Genomic DNA, 20,211 nt, shown 5'->3' on the forward strand with positions numbered 1-20,211 from the left:
AAATAAATGCTAGATTACTCTTTTTTTTTTTTTTTTTTTTTTTTTTAAGGACTCTGTGGATTCCCAGGGGAGAAGGGTTCACCAGGAATCCAAGGACAACCTGGAGGGCCAGGATCCAAGGGTGACCCTGGATATCCAGGAATACCTGGATTACCAGGTAACACCAAAATTTAAAAAGTAGTGTGATAGCACTGTTGAGGAGGCCCCTCTGTGGAGGAGGCTAGAGAAATCAGAGATATTAAGGGGTGTATTGAAAGCTATTTCTGTGCCTATAGACAGCAGAAATTGTCTGCTCAGTCTCAGAGAACAAGATTTAATAAATTTGTGTAGTCACATTTTTTTTTTTCCCCGCTCTCAGGAGCTACAGGTCCTCAGGGATTACCAGGTGAACCTGGAGAAAGAGGGAAACATGGAATTTTGGGGCCTCCAGGATTGCAAGGGTTACCTGGATTCCAAGGCAGAAAAGGTAAACAGTATACAGTGCCATTTTAGTGGTAATGTAGCAGTATCAAACATAAATACCCTTTTAGGAGGAAAAATGGAAAAGGCCTAAGTGTGACCATGATTTGGACTCTGGTCTCCTAAAGTACTAGAAGAATTAAGCCAGTTCCCATCACCTCTGAAAAGTAACATAAATGCTACCTCAGAAAACTGAGATACAATTTAAAAGGAGAAAGGTAGAAACCAAGTCGGGCTCAGCTGAACTCAATAGCAGAACTCAAGAAAAAGGAGTTTGCAGTAATTCAGTTGTTTCACTTAAGTTATGCTGTGTTCTACATTTTCACCATAGAGTGCCACTGTTACTCTACAAACCCAGTAGACTGCTATGGACAGATTTGTCTAACAAACTTGTTTTAACAAATTATGATAACTTCAGTTGGTTTTTGCTGTTGGTTTTCTTGTTGTGTTGTTTTGTCCCAAAACTGAATTTTGAGGGATTTAATGTAGAAGTGTTTCCTCCAAATCCTAATTCACACTTCTCACAATGATTATTGTGTTTAGATTGAACAGTAGTTCATCTATACAGTTGTTATTGTTGGAGAACATGATTAACTTTTTCTATGCTCAGAATTGAAATTTTAAGTTACAGTAATAGTTCATGAAGAAAGTTATCAACTCTGTATCCTCTCTCTGTTACATTGTGTTTCATAACCAGTTCCTGAACAGGAAAAATATTAGTGATCCATACACAGAAACCACAGTAAAGTAACACTTGGAGCTGTAATAAATGGTTAGAGAGAACAACAGATCCACTTTTTCAAATTCAGCCTAAGGAAAAATCAAGAAGTTTTCTTATAAACTACTGAAAATGTAAATGAAAAATGGAAACCATTTATGATTGTCTGCAGTAAATAAGTGGTGCTGATTCAAACTGTCATGACAGATTCCCTGCTGGTGCATAATGTGCAAGAGAACATTTCAGTGTTGCAAACAATATTTGCTGTAACAAAGGCAAGGATCTGCAGTGGCAGGGATATCTGAATCAAGAGGGGTCAAAAAACCCACAAAATATTCTTCTACTGAAAACTTCTTCACAGCAGACGGACTCTTTACTTCTTGTCATAAGTGATCAGACACTTCTTCTTTATATTGTGCAGAAGTTATTCCAAGTCCTGCACAGGAACATAACAAATTAACACACATGCTGCAGAGGGAAAAGTTCAGTTCCAAATAGTGGTTCATTAGACACTGAGTTGCCTGCTAAGCCTGAGGATTCTATATATTGCCAGCATAGCTGAGAAGAAGGGTAACAACTTTGAAAGTATACCCAGTGATGAAAACAGAATGGTATTTGTATTTCAATTCAATTGGAGAATATAGATCTTAGAGCTGTTTTCAACAAGTGTTGTTGCCAGCATTAAAAATGAAATTGGCTGTGCATAGCTAAATACAGAGCCTTGTCCATCCCACTGGTTCTCATTTACATGAAAGGCCTTGTGCCTGAAGAACTTGAGGATTTTTAAAAAATTAGTTAAACAGATTATGCTACCAAAGCATAATCCCATTTTCTTTATTACAGTAGTTTTACTAGTTAAGGGCTTAGTCTGGCAAGCCTTATTTGTGTGAGTAATCTTTGATGAAGAAAGTAATATTAAGAACATCAGCAGAATGACTTATAGAAGTAGAAGCTGAATTGGGCTGTACAATACAGAAACAGTAGTTCATGCACAGGTCAGCCAATTCAGCTGTACCTAGAAATATGGGACTATAGCAATCCAAAAATCTAGAATTACAAGTGCTGATATTATAATGGATTGTTGGCAAATGTGTCAGAAATTCCCTGGAAAGCAAGTAAACCAAGCCATCAATCTTGCCTGAATGAGTCAAAGATCAAAAAAGTTTTAAATGGTGACCTGGGGACCAAAATTAGTTAGGAGTTGGTAATAATTTTAAAATACCACTGTTAAATTCCCCAAATGCAACTCTTACATAAATTTGAAAATGGGAACATGTCCAAAGCACAAGGAGGCTACAGAAAGCAGGACTTAAACTTAGAATGTCATGAAAAGTTAAAGAACAGTTAATTAAGGGCAAGAAGATATTACAGGTTAGATTACTAGTACCCCACATTATAAAGTGGATTACACAGAGAGTATATTATAAATGTCTTTCAGGTTTTCAAACAATCTTCTGGATTTAAATTTTTTCCAGTCTGGTGTTTGCTACAGGCTGGAATTTTTTTCCTTTTCAATTCATCCATTGTTAAATTTTAACTAAAATAATTCAACAGTTCCTGAGGGCAGAGCTATATGATTATAATTTTTGGTGTGCCTGTTAGAGAACTCTAGTGCCTTTTTATTTTTCCTTTCTCATATGACCCATCTGTGAACTAGGGACCTTTAAATCTGGCAGATGAAGTAGTTGATGAAGGGCATTTGTGTTGCTGTTCCTACAGCAATTTGTCTCTGCCAGATTTGACCAGTTCATAAACTTAAAAAAATATGTCCATTCATATGTGCTTAAGTAGTCAAGATTCATTCTCTGGATATATGGCAGATTGTTGTGCTACAGGACATGCTGGGATCGAGCACAGGCACCAAGGCACAGAACTTACATATCTTCTGTGCCAGGAAGGAGCTAGACAGGGAAAAGGAGACAAAGATAATTCAGACTTGTGGAAAAAAAAAACCAATCCAACTGGACTGAGAATCCTGCATGACAGGGAGAGGAAATGGTGGGGAAGGAAATGTGACACTGATGAGCAGCAGAGGTGGAACAGAGACAGGAACAGGCACTGTCAGTATTGTTCAACTTACTGATGATCAGTGTCCACTCCAATCTGTTCCTCTCTGGAGGAAGAGGCATCCCAAGTCCATTGCTCTGTCTGAAACTCCTTTGAAACCTGTGACCAAATGACCCATCAGTTTTGCCAGATATGTTCCTATCACTAAGTAAGAGACTGTACGTTTTCATATTTAGTAATTTATATCTACCATTTAGGAAATTTTAAAGTGCTGAAGACATGGAGATATTTTTACCCTTCACTGCAAACAATAAACACAATCTCAGATCAGTTCAACTTTAAAAAATGGATGAAAAAATACCATCTATGTTTTTAGCAATTTTCAAAAAAGCACAGATTATAAAGCAATAGCTGTATCTGACTAGATTTAAGTCACTGTCATCTAGTGAACATACTATCACGTGCCATCATATGTCTCAATTACAGATTTGTTGTCTTCAAAGACTTTGTGCTGTTCAGTTCAGAAAAATTTTGTAATAGTGTGGTGCAAAAAAGCAGAGTTTTCTATGTGTAAGCTGCAGGAGCAGAGAAAAGAAGCTGAGTGAAAATTTAGCCTCTTTTTAGTGTAGATAGATTAAATTGCACTTACATTTTTAACAGAAGCTGTAAAGAAGTTCCAGCTTTAAAGGTGCTTTAGGTGGTGTCTGCAACCCAGTCATGAGGTCATGAAGGGATAACACAACTAACTTTGGACAGGTCAACCACATGTAGCAGTAGCAGCCTAGACACAGACACAAGTTCACTATAAATTAGCCCATACCAAGCTTTCGACTGCTGACTGCAGTGTGGAAATACCTGTAGGATTGAAAGGTGTGTTTTCTGCTTTGATGTGAAACTGTATTCTCATTGCTATTTTCAGTTTGTTCACATTTTCCTTTCCAAAAAGGCTGCACTTGGGTGCAGTGTGATCTCATCTTCAGTTGCCAATAAGAATCAAATTCAGCAAATACCCCATCTTAATCCAGAATGTGTTTTAATTGTGATTTTAAAGGATTATTGTGGCACCCAGTCATGCCTGTAACACCTTTCAGGTCTTCCTGGACTTCCCGGACTGGATGGCTTGGATGGACTAAAAGGTCAAAAAGGTTCTGCAGGAGCTCCAGGTAAAGAAAGGAAATAGCTATGTGGAGCAGAAAATCTTCTCTTAAATGACTGAAGGTGCAAGGAGTGGGGTGTGTTATTTTGATGTTTGCCTTGCCCAGAAAATATCATTAAAGCTCAGACTGAACTTTCAAACAGAATCTAGAATATGCCTAATGACACACCTGCAGTTATTTGTGAGGAAAACTTACAAACTTTCATTACTTACATAGTTTTGTTGGAATGGTTCAAGGCTGTTTATAAAATTAAGATGTTCAGTGCAGATGATTCAAAGGAGAGCCAAGTCTCCTTTTTTTAATATGTAAAAGATGAAACTAACAAATTAAAAGGAAACTTGTGAAATCTCAGCCCCATTCTTTAATGGGAGTTGTGCCACAAACTTAAGAGGAACCTGGATTTCACTCACACTGATGTATTTGCAACTATCAAAATGTGCTTTTGAAGCATCATTTCAAAAAACAATGCTTACCATCTATCTACAGTTTACAAATATATGCTGATAGGTAATTAAATTTAGAACCATGTAAGCAGTTTACATTTCAAGTTACAGACCATAGTGACACAATATAAAATAACCCCTGAAGAAGAGCATTAAAGCAAAGAGATTGCTTTCTTTGAAAGAGATGAATTAGGGCCAGATTCAACAAAACTCTATCCAGCTTCCAAGAGAGAACCAGAAAAACAGCACTAGGCAACCCTTGCAAGGAGGAACATCTGCAGCTGGTATTTCTATTCTGCACATCTGTATTTGTACTCACTGTAAGCTTTATGTACATAATTGTTTTCTTATAAAGGTCAAAGTGAAACAGGGCCTCCAGGATACTCAGGAGAAATTGGACCAAAAGGAGACAGAGGTGAACCTGGATGGCCTGGTATTTCTATTCCAGGCCCCCCTGGAGAAAGGGGATTCCCAGGATTCCCAGGTAAGAAAGGGTTTTCTCCTTAGTGCTGCTTTGCAGAACTGAAATAAAGCTCATACAGGCTCTTACCCTGCTTAAGATGAACATTACACACACCCAGAATATTCCCTCCCTAAAAACATTGCTGTTGTAATAACACGCTGATGTTTCCTGAGCAGAGATACAGAGACCCTGGGATTTCTTGTTTATTATGTTACAGGAGAGAAAAGAATAGAAAATGATGGACTTGGACAGACTCAGGGAACCTCTAGGTAGGGTTGTTTCTTGGGAAAAAAATTCCTGAAGAAAAAGAATGCAGAAGATTTGGTAGTCACAGAACTACAGGAAATCTATCAACTATTGTGATGTAAATGCAAGATGGAACTGCATCACAAGATTGCAATGATTATTTAAAGAGACTGGTGATATAAGAATTACATAGAAATAGGAAAGAGCAAGTGTTTGAGGAAGGGCCACTGAGAAAGTTAAGAGGTTTGAACACCTGTCCTATGAGGGGAGGCTGAGGGAGGGGGAATTGCTCAGCCTGCAGAAGAGAAGGCTTGGGGGAATTTATCCATGTGTGTCAGTACCTGATGGGAAGGACACAGAGACAGTTTCTTCATAGTGGTGTCCAGTGACTGGACAAGAGGTAATGGGCACAAACTGACATACAGGAGATTCTACTTAAATATAAGGAAAAGTTTAATTTTCCTATGAAGGTAATTAAATATGGGAACAGCTTGCTTGGAGAAATTATGGAAGTGTCTGTCATTGGAGATACTCAAACACCAGCTGGACAGAGTCTGAGGCAACCTGCTCTAGCTGATCCTGCTTTGAGGAGAGGGTTAGGCTAGACAGTCTCCAGAGGTCCACTCAAGCCTCAGCAATTCTGTGATTAGAAGTGACATTAGCTTTATGCTGCCACAGTGTCACATAACACACAGAGGAAAAATAGCAGGAAGAGAATTCTGGTGAGGTGAATTATTCTAGGATGAAGACACAATTTTTTTCAGTTTGGTTACTAATTTGTGATCTGGAGGAGTCAACAGAATGGTGTTGTTGAGGAAAAAAGAGAAAGTTTAATTCTGAGATGTATTAACACTGCTTGACATAGGATAGGCAAGCCTCCCATGGTGTACTGTGATCAGTTTTGGCAGATTAGGGAGTACTCACTAGAGAGTAAATGAAAGGGTGGGGTCAAAAGCAAGACTGAAGAAACTAGATTTGGTTTTTTGTAGAAAAGAGAAGGCAACAGAATGTAACATGCATGTTAACAGGCTGTGATTGTTCAAAAGTGTTATGCAGAGGATAGTAACCTGTAACTCTTTCTGCCTGTAACATATAAGGGCATTAATGTCTTATTTTCCGGAAGTCCAGATTACAAATTAGGAAAAAAAAATGTATTTAAGGCTAGTACGTTCATTTTGTTCTGAGGTTTTTAGGAATCAGCTGAACTCCCTTATGCTGGGAACAATCTGTGAATGCTTCTCCTGTTCCAAGCAGAATGACTTCACAGGCCCCACTCACCTTATATTGTTGCGACATGCCAAAGAGCGAGGATGCATTCTTTAGGTTACATAGATTTTATGGGAAGAATTAAAAATTTCAAAAGATAAATATTTTCACTTTGACAAGATGGCTTCATTACCCTGATCACTGTTATGTTTGATATACAAGTGAGAGCATACACCACCTCCATGACTTCACATGTCAGCGTTCTTTTACTTAGCAACTTCTGTCTGTGATCTAAAAATACTCAGATAATTATTTTATTTTCAAAAAAACTCCATGATCCTTTAGGTAGAAGAGGACCTGTTGGACCCACTGGACCTATGGGAAGATCTCCTGATAGTGCTTCTCCTGGTCCTCCAGGTGATCAAGGACCACCTGGCTTAGATGGCATCAGAGGTAATAAAACTAAAAATACCAGTTTTTATCATGTAAAAAAACCCTGAGGCTACTAGGAATTACAGGGTTACTGTCTGTGGAACAACGTATAAAAGTGCATAGGGAACAAAGAAACCTGTCAATACCTCAGTGCATACATAGAGAAGGAAACACTGGATAGATCACCAGAGCAAGGACAAAATACAGATCTCCAGACTAAGCAACATGGTAATAAATCCATAATATAAAATATAAACATAGAGAAACAGTGTTTCAATGCATGTACCACTAACTTGCTGCCTTTTGCTTGCACAGAATCTAAACACCTTTGGGAAATATTCCTATTATTTTCTTCCTTATAAAGGCTAATGTTAGCATTTCCAAAAACATGCAAGGGCTGTCCTACATACTAGGGGAAAAAAACCCACAAAACCAAAACAAAAACCAGTGGAACAATGCTATTTTTAGATGTTTAAACTTTGTGCACACATTAAGTATAAAGTTCTATTACCACAGGTCATCCTGGGAATCCTGGTCCTCCTGGAGAGACCATCTTTGTGCGAGGAGATCCAGGCGATATCGGCGTTCGAGGGGCACCAGGTAATCCTGGGCAGCGAGGACAACAAGGAGCCAGAGGTCTTCCAGGGAGCCAAGGAAGAGAAGGCCCAAAGGGTATGATCTGAGATGTTTTTAACTACAGCGTGCACTTACGCCCAGCCAAAAGCAACTGAGCCTTGTGCCCAGGGGATTGCCATTGGAGACTGGGCCAGGTAGGAGGGGCAGAGGCTGGACATTTCCTAGCTCTGCCTGGTTACCTACAGATAAGATAGGATTGGGATGGAAGGTGAGAGTAGAGACAGATTCACATGCACTGCTTCCAACATCTTGTTGGAAGACTTCCCTACCAATCTAAGACAGTAAAATATCTGAGTTTGCCAAATAGACAAACCTTTATGCCGCTTTAGGGGTCTTGAGAAACTATGGAAAATGTAGATGTGTTTGAATTAACAGTCTCACATCTGCCCCACATCAATAGCTTTGGACTTTCAACAGATCCTTTAGTTTGAAAAGAGGAATCTAGATATTCTGTTTCTTCCACACACTGTAGAGAAATCCCATCTACACCAATCACTTCCAGTCTCTACAAACAGAAAAGTCATAAATTTTAATTCAGCTCAGGACCAGGGAAGAGAAGAGAAATTGAGCATTTCTTTCTGGGACATTACAGAGTTGAAGTGTCCTAAGCAGCCAGACTTCATTTTATTTATGTTTGGTTTTATTTCCAGGTCCTATGGGGATCCCTGGCCCACAGGGTCCACCTGGTGCTACAGGACAACCAGGAGACCAAGGTTTTCAAGGAAGACCTGGTCCCAGAGGTCCCACAGGTAAGTTATGAACCTGTCACTCATTGTCACTCAAATGTAACTGTGATCCTTCTATTCATATATAATCATACTAATGTTTACCTGCATACAGACAACTTAAACAAGCTCAGAAAAAACCCCCACAACTGCCAACTTGATTTCTGATTTGAGTAGCATAAAAATTTCTGAACTAAGTATTTGTTTCTAATGTCACCTCATGTAAGAGATTTCACTTCTCATTCCATTCTTTAATTTACATGCCTGAAACTCGCTTCCACCTGCACCACAATGGTCACAATCTGCTTTCCATTTTTCAAATCCTTCAGGTTTCATTGGTAAGTTCACGACTATTGATTATTGTTCTTTTTGTGGAACCTCCCTTATGTATAGATACATTCAACTCTTATTAGAAGGTATTTTTGGTGTGGCTGCCAGGAATAGTAGATACTGCTACAAGGACATACTTCTAATACCTGTTTCACAAATAGCTCTAGCACCAATATCATGATAGTGCCGTGTTGAGAAGTCCCATGCTATAACGTCAATTAGAATTGTGAAATCTCTTGTTTCTAGTTAGAATTGGTTTTTTGGTTTTCACTCGAGATGCTTTTCTAACCAAAGGCTTAGCAAAAGCTTGAATCCTAACATTGGATTACTACAGACACTAAACTCTTCATCTGACTAAATTATGTTCCAAAATGCAAACAGGCAACAGCTCCCAGTAACTTTCATTATATAAAAGGTGGCTATCCTTTATTTTTTTATATGATAATTATTTTAAATGTCTATTATGGGCTAGCTTTTTTGGCCTGCTTATTGGTGGTCCTGCAGCAACAAAATAGGCAAAATACCATAGAATTTTACATGTGCTAAGGTGCTCGCACTGAAGTTGGGTTGAATTTAGGCTGTAAGTCAAATTAGTTTGGGGCATATTATGACCAGAACTGTACACCAAATATTTGAAACATAGAATTGTTTAGCTTGGAAAAGGCCTTCAAGGTCATCAAATCCAACCATTAACCCAGCACTGCCAAGTCCACCACTAAACAATGTCCCTAAAGGACCACATCTACATGTCTTTTAAGTACCTCCAGGGACGCCCACTTCCCTGGGCAGCCTGTTACAGGGCTTGACCACCCTTTCCATGAAGAAATATTTCCTAATATCCAATATAAGTCTCCCCTGGTGAAACTTAAGGTGATTTCCTCCTGTTACTTGGGAGGAGAGACTCACTACAAACTCTTTTCAAGTAACTGTAAAGAGCAGTAAAGTCTGCCCTGAGCCTCCTTTTCTCCAGGCTAAACACCCCCAGTTCCTTCAGCCAATCCTTATAAGGCTTGTGCTCCACCCCCTTCCCAGCTCCACTGCCCTTCTCCGGACACACTCCAGCACCTCAATGTCTTTCTTGCAGTGAGGCCCCCAAAAATGAACACAGGATTTGAGCAGTAGCCTCACCAGTGCCCAGAACATGTGGACAGTCACTGCCCTGGCCCCACCATTGCTGATACAGGCCAGGATGCCACTGGCCTCGCCCACCTGGGCAAAGATCACATCAGTTGGCTTATGCTGGCTAATGCTTGCCATGCTGTCAAATGCTATGCTAAAAGACTAAAATTAAAAGCAGAGAGACTTCGTAATTCCAGATTTGAAAATACTGAAAGTATTATCTTGAACACCAAAGTCAGCTCACGTTTATGTTGACTTTTCGCACGGGAGCCACTAACCAGTCTTCCAATTCACTTTCCTGTTACACATTCCAGGTGACCCTGGTGAACCAGGGAAAGTAGATGATTCATGCCCTAAAATCCCAGGCCCTCCTGGGGAAGCAGGGCAAAGAGGAGAGGATGGCTCTGCAGGATTACCAGGGCCAATAGGCTACCCTGGACCCCATGGTAAGCTCATGTTTTGAAACTGCCTGCACTACATTCCCTTTTCCTAGGCCAGGGAGGGCAAAAGCATGAGGCACTGTTGAGAAAAGAGTTCTTCAAATGGTATTTTTACTTTTTCCCAACAAATGATAAAGCAACGCCTCAAACCACTTCCATGGTTTAGACATATTTGAAGGATGTTAAAAGTATACATGCTTTAAAATTTAGCAGTAATGAACCCCAAAGCTCTGCCAACCGAAGTCCTAAAAAGACACTGAAGTCAGAGAGACAGCTACAATAGTGCTCTTTATCTGTTAGAACATGAAAAAGTTACCAGAAAAGAAAACTGACCAAAGAGATCTTAAAAAGAAATGATGAAAAACCGAAACATTCTTCTGACAGATAAAAAGAAAACAAGGGTGATGCTGGTACTGACAATTCCAACAGAGAGACCATCTTCATGGAAATAAAGCACAGCCTGTCTGCAGAGTATCTTCAGTTTAGATAGTGGAATCCCTCGTGTGGTTTTAGGTTTTTCCTACTTGGGAAACTGAAGTTTGTCGTAGTGGCTGCTCTGGACATCCAGTATCTCCAGAGGGAAAATTCATTATATTCTTCCAGGAGATTCCATGCAAGAGTTTCCGTAAAACCAGGTGATATAATGACACATATTTGTACTGGTTTTATGAGAGAAATAAAAAAATACTTAGTAATGCTTCTCCTTTCATTAAGATAGGAGAAGTCCAATTTTCTTCTGGCTTGGAAGGCAAACTGGAAGTTTTACTGGCAAAAACAATGTGCTTTACTAGAACTTCAGTGTGCTTAAGCTTTGGCAGAATAACTGTGCAATCAACATAGAAATGCTGTTAATTGTTTTGACTGGTTTAGATTTTCTTAATGAATCTAGTAAAAAATAACATGGGGAAATTTTGAATGTTGTGAGACAACCTTGAATGACTCAGTCTGCAGGTTGAATAGCAAAATCTGCAAGGAGTGAAACACACCATTACTGAGAAACAACCGTGGTGGGTGCTGGAGACACACCCTCATCTGAAAACTGGTTTTTATCAAAAGAGGAAAACCACTGCTAAGTGCAATAATACCTGACAAGTGTAAATACTGAATTCAGATTATGTTTTAAGTAGCCAGTGAACAGGCCCATCACTATCTGTGCCCTGCAAATGAGACACAGCTTTTACTGTCACGGCCACACCTCATCTGCTAATGTGTAAAAATATATGGACACATAAGAAATACAGAAAGGTGAGGACAGCAGGAGCCTGAAAATGTCTTTACCCTTCCCCCCTGGATATAGTCCAATTCTGCAGTCCCTCCCTGTTCTGTAAGTACTCCAATACATCCCTTACTTCAAGGAGAGTTCACTGTGTGTTCTAAGACTTTGCTGAATTGGTTTCTAAGGGATGAGTTATAGCTCATGAGACAGTACAGATCCTGATGGCAATTACACAAGAGGCTTGCCTGATAATGTTTGGTAGGGAGTGCTTTAATATCAACTGTAAATCACAAAGCTTCTGGAGAGGATGTAAAACCTTATCAGGAGCTGCTGTTACTAAAGTCATGCCTCTGAGCCACTACTGTGGTCACAGAGTGGGTAAGTAGTGAAGAGAATTCCCAGCAGAAAGGGGTTCTGCACCTCCCTGGCCTGGTGTCTTTTCTGTGACTGGCCCTTTGTGTTTAGACAATGTATAACCTTAAAATGCAGCGAAGGAAACACGAAGGAAAAGCACATCCTTTGTATTTATCTAGGAGAAAAAGGTGAAGAAGGGTCATGTGGCCTGCCAGGTCAAGATGGCTTGCCAGGGGCACCTGGACCACCAGGTGACCAAGGGAGCAGAGGAGAGCAAGGATATGCTGGGCCACAAGGTAAGAATGGAACATGACTCTGGGGGAGAGATGTGTGAGATGATGGATAGAACAAGTTTCCTCTCTACTCCCCCAGTTCACACATGGATGCATCCACCTCTAGCCTGAGATTCCATGATGCTTTTCCCCCCCTCTCAGTTCAAACACTGATATAGAGACATTTGTGAATGATTTCATAACAAGACTTGTTGGAAGAAAATTTATCTCAGCATCCATTATTAAGCAGAAAGGCAATTAACCACAGAGGCTCAGACAGCACATATCAATAGGCATGCATCTCTGAGTCAGGGCTAATGGGGCAACTGTCTGGGAGTAATTAAAATTGTATTTTAACTGTGACTGCTCCTGAATAAATGAAGGGTTTAATACATATGTGAGGAAGGGGCATCGACTCTTACCGCAAAGATTCAAATTCAGTCCAGAAAAGTCATCCTACTGAGTAAGTCTGGGAAATCATTGCCCACCTCTGTTCATTTCTTAATCCATACAGCACAAGACAGAGGCACAACAGAAAAGCCAACTGCCAAGCATTCAGTGGTAATCCAGTTCATTTGTCTCCCATAAGAAGGATAACATAAGTCCACTGGTGTCTTTATTGCCCATGACAGCCCGTGGAGTTGTATTATATTGAGTCAGGAACTCCTTATTGAACACTTAACATATAGCTAGTGTGAACTTTTGCTATATTTTATACAAGTAAATTTCTTTTACCTTTCTCCTATGGATAAGGTCCACCTGGCCAGACTGGTATCCCAGGACCACCAGGCCCCCACACGAGAACTGCAAGTGGATTCTTGCTCGTCCTTCACAGTCAGTCAGACAGAGAACCACTCTGCCCACAGGGGATGCCAAAATTATGGACTGGCTATAGTTTGCTGTACCTGGAAGGACAAGAGAAAGCCCATAATCAAGATCTTGGTATGTATTGTAATGATAATTGCTCTCCAGCTAAGGTCTAATATGGTGTGATCTATACAATGAATGATAAGACAAGACAAGAATCTTATTTACTACAGTCTCAAAACTAATTTACACTGATGATAATGAACTTGGTTATGCTGCCCTATAATGTGACCCACTAAAAATGGCTTTCTGCTGCAATGCAATTGAATGAAAAACTATTTCTATCTCTAAGTAATTTTGACTAGAAGTTGGAGAGATGAGTGGTTTATTTCACTTATCCCAGGGAGTAATTTTGTGCTGTCTTTGAAGTGTCTGGATAGATTTTCCTACGTCAGAAAACTCATTTGGCCACACTCAAATAGCTCCCTTTTTTACAGTAGAGACAGCTTGGGCAAAAGAGCTGGTTAAGTTGGGTAGTTACAGTTGGACCCTGTAAGTAAGCTTTACAAGTAGATTATGTGCCACGTGTACAGCAGAATTCTGTGCTTTTAAGAGTCAGAAGCTAATATTTTCTGGAAAAGCCAAAGTGAAATTTCTCCCAGAGACAGCTCCTTTTGGTGTCCTGGGTCATTTCATCTACATCCTCTACAGTTCTGACTAAAATCAGCTGTCTAAATAAGCTGCCTGATTTGCAGTCTGAGAAACTGATTGGTGGCAATTTACACAGAAAAAGTTGCCTAAATTCTTGTTGACTTGTTATACAAGTCAAAGAAGTCTCCGAGGAGAAAAGATCAAGGACCTAATAAGCTGAACAAAACAGAAGTGTTTAAAAGAGCAATAAAAAGGGATATTTTTAGAATAGCAGTGTTGTTTTAAAATGTTTTCATTGTGTGTTTGGCATTCCCCAGGAGAGCCAGTTGCTAACAGAATGTCTCCTAACAGCAGTGAAAATAAAATTCAAAGAGAACAGAGTCCCCATCTCCTGTGATTTTGCAGGCATTTTCCCTCCTCAGGCTGCTCCAGATCCTTTATTACTACTGGAATGGAAAATTATCAGTGATAAACAAAACTGGCTTCTGTACAGAAATGTCACATGTCTTTAATGAAGGTGTTCGGTTTTGGGGGAGTTACAGAAATAACACTTCACACACAAAATTCAAGGCAGAACTTTGTGCAGTCATTAGTGTTAACTAAATAGGTCATCATGAAACTGTTCCAAATTCAGTTCTGGAAGAGCTTCACCTCTGAAGTATGCTGAAGTATGCACTAGTCACTTCTTAGTTCCCACTGATGTCTGCCTGATGAGAATTTTGCAGGATTGGCTCTGCAAAATCCCTCAATCCTTTTATTTCACTTTGAGATTCGGTGAAACCTTTCTGGAAGGCAAGAGAACAGCTGCTGAAATTTCAGCTTAATGCACCGGTAGCAACGGTTTGTCATACTTTACAAAAATTTTCTATTTATCAGCATTGGCATTTGGTTTCTCACTGCTCCTAATGAGTTTGTAAATAGCTAATCTCCTTTTAAACCAGCCACCACCTCTTGCTTAATTTATTTTTCAGCGTTGGCACAGCTAAGAAATTTGTTATCATAACTGTTTCCCATGGTGACAAACTGTATCATCTTTAAATACTGGATTGTGACACAGTTAAATATTATTGGTCAAAGGAAGACACTTATTGGTTAAAAAACTCTCTGTTTTCCATATAACCAGCTGTTTTGGTAAAGGTCTGGGAGGTTTAAGATCTGTGAATTACCTAACTGCTGTTAAGATATACAGTTTTGCAGCAACATTGGCCAGGATACTATTTTCAACTTACCTAGAAGTGGAGTAATTTGCATCATTTGTTATTATTTTCAGGTCTGGCAGGATCTTGTCTCCCTGTGTTTAGTACCATGCCCTTTGCTTACTGTAACATCAACCAGGTGTGTTACTATGCCAGCCGAAACGACAAGTCCTACTGGTTATCCAGTGCTGCTCCTCTGCCGATGGCGCCGCTCTCCGAAGAGGAAATCCAGCCATACATCAGCAGATGTGCTGTGTGTGAGGCCCCAGCCCAGGCAGTGGCAGTTCACAGCCAAGATGAGTCAATTCCTCCCTGCCCAGTGAACTGGAGGAGCCTTTGGATAGGATATTCCTTTTTGATGGTGAGACTCTGGGCGCGCGATCGTGTAGAAAAGTTTCTTTCGTGCAGTTTTCGTATTCTGAAGGTTCGAAGATTTTTAGGGCTGAAAAGTAAATTATCCGATGCCTACGGGACATTGAAAAGGAAAATTCACAACAAGAAACAAGACGAGGGTTAGTTCCAAATTGCAGAACCTGGCTGTAGCTGCATTTCTGTACCCACAGCCTTAAAACACACATTTCTTAAAATTACAAAGGCTTTGCCTGCTTGTCTGGAATAAACAATGGGATTTTCAGGTACAAAGACAATTTTCAGAACTAGAGCTCCAGGTCTGTTTAATGCCATCCTCAAGTTACATTTGCAGCAGTTTGGATAAGAGAATTGTTCAGAATCAACCCAGATTTCTTCTTTCTTCAGTTCAATAAATACCTGAAAAATAAGTGAGCTGGCTCTAGACTTTTGAGATTAACCCATTACAGAGCAAATTAAGATTTTCTCCAGCAAAAAAAGCTTACTCTAATTTAAGATTACCAAACCAGTACAATTAAAAGCAAATAAAGTAAGAAAAAAAGACAGATTAACATAATTTACCTATTTTTCATGCACAGTTGTCAAATTCTGTCATTGTTCTTTCCAGCACACTGGATCTGGTGATCAGGGTGGTGGACAGTCCCTTATGTCACCTGGAAGTTGCCTAGAAGACTTCAGATCAGCACCATTCATCGAATGCCAGGGCCAGCGGGGGACATGTCAATTTTTTGCTAATGAATACAGTTTCTGGCTGACAACTGTGATGCCTGAACTGCAGTTTGCATCAGCCCCTCTGTCAGGAACTCTTAAAGAAGGACAAGAGCAGAGGAAAAAAATCAGTAGATGCCAGGTATGCCTGAAGCATGGCTAACAAGCAAACCACCAATGGACAGCCAGACTTGCATAAAGAGCATGATAAAGGTTTAAACAGCATTTCATATTTGAATGTGTTTGAAAGTGTGCAGAACTGTTCTCTTTGTTGGAAGACTGAAAGATGAAGGATCTGTTGAGCCACCCATCTACACACATCTACAGGTAGAAAAATCTAGTATAAATTAATTAATTTTAAAAAATTAAACTCTGTCAACATTGGAGTCCACTGCCATAAGGTACAGGGAACAGAGCTTGGGGGGTTGAGTCAAGTTGGGAATACCAAGGACACCATACCTGTAGTGCAAGACAGTGAATTTCTTGTTAGAAGTGGCATTTACAGCAGGAAGAGTATGTGCATTTATATGGTATATTACAAATATTTATCCATATCTATAGAAATGTTAAAATATACAAATGTCAAAGCCCTGTAGCTGAATTTCCCAAGCAAAAGAAACTCTGCACATGCTGTTTCTGAGGGAAGGGGGAAATGTAATTGTTAAAAAACTCTAATAATAAAAAAAACGAAGATGAAAGCCTTTACTGACCAAACTGTGAAAGAACTGTTAATTGGGCTTTCATAAGCAACAAAAAAATTGCAAATCCATTTAATAGCAGATTATGTAAGAAAATAAAATTAGTTGAGATAACAAATCCTTAAAAAGCTATATCTATATTTACAATTAATTTCTAAGAGCAGTTACATTAAATGATTAAGCTCCAAGCCAAATAGTTGAAGAAACAAAGCAGTTTCTACTATTAATTGAAAAGAAACAGTGGGATGTTGATAAAATGGGTGAACTTACATGAGTGATGAATATAAGAAGTGTTAGGAAAATAAATTTTGTTCATTTTTTGCTTCTTTGTTTGTAAATACACCACCAAAACAAGCATCATCACCTTTGAGATCCTTATGGAATGATAGCACTAGAGGTGCTCTTTATTTTTCAAAGCACTGGTTGTTAAAACGTTCGTAAGCCAAAGCACTAATCACCTTTTGAAAAAGTTAAAACACATTTATACCTCCTTCAATCGGATATAAAACCAGAACTATTCAATGCATATTTGAATCATGGGAGACATCTGAAAACACAGACTGCAAATGGAGAATCCATCATGTGCAGAAGGACCACAAATGCTTTTTTTACCACTTAAATAAGCTACATTTTACTAGAATGGAATCAAATGCTTTTCCCAGCTCTATTCATTTCAATTTGTGTTCACTGAGGTGCCCCCAACAAAAGGATTTTCAAGGAAACCACGATCCTCATCCAAGAGTCCTAATTCAAAGCAAACTCCCTCTGAAGCCATCACGAGTACAACAGGCTGATCAGCCAATTTAAAAGCTGGATACACAAACTCAAAGAGCAGGAAAGACAGACATTCCAGTCTCAGCCAGAGGAAAATAAAACAGTCAGAGGGTAAGTCCATTCAAGTGTAAATACATCTGACTGTGCAACTTCCTCCTGACAAACCAGCCAAACCCCTCTGATCTGCCAGGCTTACTTGGGCTCACTGACTCCCCTGCTCTGTCGCCTGGGCAAGGGTCAGGAGTCCTCTTGGGGCATGTCCCATCCCCACCTGTCCCAGGGAACATTTCCATCTTGGTCCCAGTGCCTGCTGGGACAGGGGACACCTCGGTTCACTCCTTGGTGATCCTGACTGGACACGGCAGATGTGACACACCACATATGACACACCACACAGTCTCCTGGGGAGGGACCAATCCCTGCTGTTGAACTGTATGAAGGAATTCACTCCCCTCCTGGCTTCAGACAGCACCCCACACCCAGGGGAGAGCAGCACTCCTGTTCAACATAAAATCCACTGTCTCAACTCTTCAAGGTGCTGAGTAGCTCAGGAGCTTCCTGTGGGAAGAAAGCAGCATGTGGAGAGGAGACTGGGTTGCAGTCACCTCTTCTTCAAGGTGTGCAAACTGTATTTCCAAAAAGGCCACAGCTGAAGCCACAAGGGGCTGGTAGCTTCAGCTTATGTGAACAGTCACAGACAAATACCCAGCATCCTCAGGTGATGTCCCCCTTTCCTTGGTGGATTTAGGTAATTCCACGTTAAGATCTCATGAATGAGCTTTACCTGGCAGTACTCACCAGCTCCTCCATCACTCATTTACAGCTTCCTTTCAGGTGAGAAACTCTCTGGAGAAGGGTTGTGGCTTTGCTGGAATGCAAAGTGAGGCTTTTGGTACAAACTGCACTGAGGTAAACAATAAATAAAACCTTATACGTTAGGTTATTGCAAACTTTGTCATTGAGACAAGTTGAAGACAACAGAGAATAAAATGGGACTTTGGAATTGGATCTGTGTTCACCCAACTTGAACAAATATACAGAAAAATCTTAAAAACATCTGAAAGAATCAACAAAAAGCCCAACAATAATTTAACTAAGCCATTTCACAGTATTTTACCATCTTGCTCTTTTGCTTTAAAAAAATCACACATAACAGTCATATTTCTATATTATTTTGATGCAGAGTTTCTGCATCTCTGCCAGTTACATTTTACTAGGGTCTATAAGAACATACAACCCTGAGATTAGCTCAGTTAGTTAGAGCATGGTGCTAATATAAGAGCTGTATTTTTAAGCTACCACTGATGTATCAAATGTTTCATAGGTGTGTAAATTCCTGTTTCATGCTCAGCTGACTCCATAAGGCATTTGTCAGAAACATTGTACTAATTCAAAATGAAATTGCAGATAAATGGCTTAGTATTCCACAGCAAGACAGACCAAAGTATAAACCAGCAGATGCTTTAACTTTGCCATCATTTGTCCAGTGACTATAAGCAGAAAAATGTAGTAAATTATTCATAGGGAACCTAATTATGAAATTAAGTGTGAAAAGGCAGAGCTGAAACTAGTAAAAACTCCAAAAAGCCTTGTGCTAATCCTAAAGTCCAATTTACCCTTCCTATTGCATTCCAGAGCTTTGGATCTAGTGAAGAAGTGAATTTTACCCTAAACAGCAGGCAGGATATTAACAGCAACACAGAAAATTATGCTGGCTACACTCGGAGGTCATTGGAATTAGAGCCATTTGGGGTGAACTCAATTTAGAACCAGTAATTTGCAATGAGGAGACTTTCCCATCCCCCTGGCAAACCATGGCCTCTGTGTGGCCAGGGAGCAGGGAGAGTGCCTGGCTCTACCCCATGGTAAATCCTCAGGGCAGGTGGCAGCTTCTTCTCCCTCACACCAGGATTTCTAGACGATAACTGGTAGAGTTAAAACACTGAATACCCTGAACCCTGTTCTGCTCTTAAGAAATGCAGCCATTTTTGCTTCATTTGGTGTTTTTCATAAGACAAGGAAATGTCACTTGAATGTCATCTTTTGGTGTATACAAAGCATGTCAAAAGGGAGAGAGAGACGAAAGCAGAACTGACATCAGGCATCACTGATTTTATCACAGTGGTGCTGTACTGTAAAAATGGTATTTTTAAACTGTACTTCAGATTCATTTGTGTGTAGCAGAACTTTCTGGATGTGTAGTCCACAATACACATGCAAAGAACAGGTATCAGAATGATATCATCAGAACGATGTTTTAGCTCCAGCCAGAGAGGGTGATTGGCTGGGCCTGTGAGCAGACACAACTTGCAACTTCTTACAAAAGCTGTGCCCCAGCCCTGGCCAAGCCTGCTGCTCCAGGTCCCTGCTTGTCACCTGCTGTCACATCAGCAACATCGTGTGCCTGAGAGTTGAACTCCCGTGGGGAGCTCGTGCTGGCTGGCAGCCACATCTGTCCAGCTGCTTCATCCCCCCATGCAGGACAGGAGAGAAAACAGGAGGAAAAAGAGCAAGAAAACTCATTGGTCAGGATATAGACAGGGCAATCACTCACCAAGTACTGTTGGGGGCTATGCACATTCAGCTCAAGGAATTTAATTTATTTTCAATTAGCATAAATTGACTGATTCAGGTTTTGGGGAGAAGGTTGAGAAACCTAAACATACCTTTTTTCCCAATTTCCCAGGCTCAACTGCACTCCTGACCCTCTTCTGCTCCCTTGTCACTGCTGTAGGTGACACTCAGTCCCTTCAGTGAGGCAAGAGGTACTGAGGAGCTTATAGGA

At 40.1% G+C, this 20,211-nt stretch overlaps 1 protein-coding gene across 1 annotated transcript in view; it reads left to right on the forward strand.

Moving 5' to 3' along the window:
- The window catches only part of LOC116791883 (collagen alpha-4(IV) chain-like), a 69,166-nt gene extending 50,801 nt beyond the window's left edge, over nt 1-18,365 (forward strand). Inside the window, 13 exon segments of the mRNA XM_032698319.1 lie at nt 50-157; nt 359-466; nt 4,276-4,347; nt 5,140-5,268; nt 7,045-7,152; nt 7,648-7,803; nt 8,418-8,516; nt 8,822-8,830; nt 10,256-10,387; nt 12,131-12,247; nt 12,977-13,165; nt 14,952-15,238; nt 15,854-18,365. Of these exon segments, the coding sequence (XP_032554210.1) occupies nt 50-157; nt 359-466; nt 4,276-4,347; nt 5,140-5,268; nt 7,045-7,152; nt 7,648-7,803; nt 8,418-8,516; nt 8,822-8,830; nt 10,256-10,387; nt 12,131-12,247; nt 12,977-13,165; nt 14,952-15,238; nt 15,854-16,117 (1,778 nt within the window). The 3' untranslated portion in view covers nt 16,118-18,365.
- Nucleotides 18,366-20,211: the final 1,846 nt, after the last annotated feature.

This window comes from Chiroxiphia lanceolata, chromosome 10 (assembly GCF_009829145.1).
Source record: "Chiroxiphia lanceolata isolate bChiLan1 chromosome 10, bChiLan1.pri, whole genome shotgun sequence".
In the NCBI taxonomy this organism is placed as follows: Eukaryota; Metazoa; Chordata; class Aves; order Passeriformes; family Pipridae; genus Chiroxiphia; species Chiroxiphia lanceolata.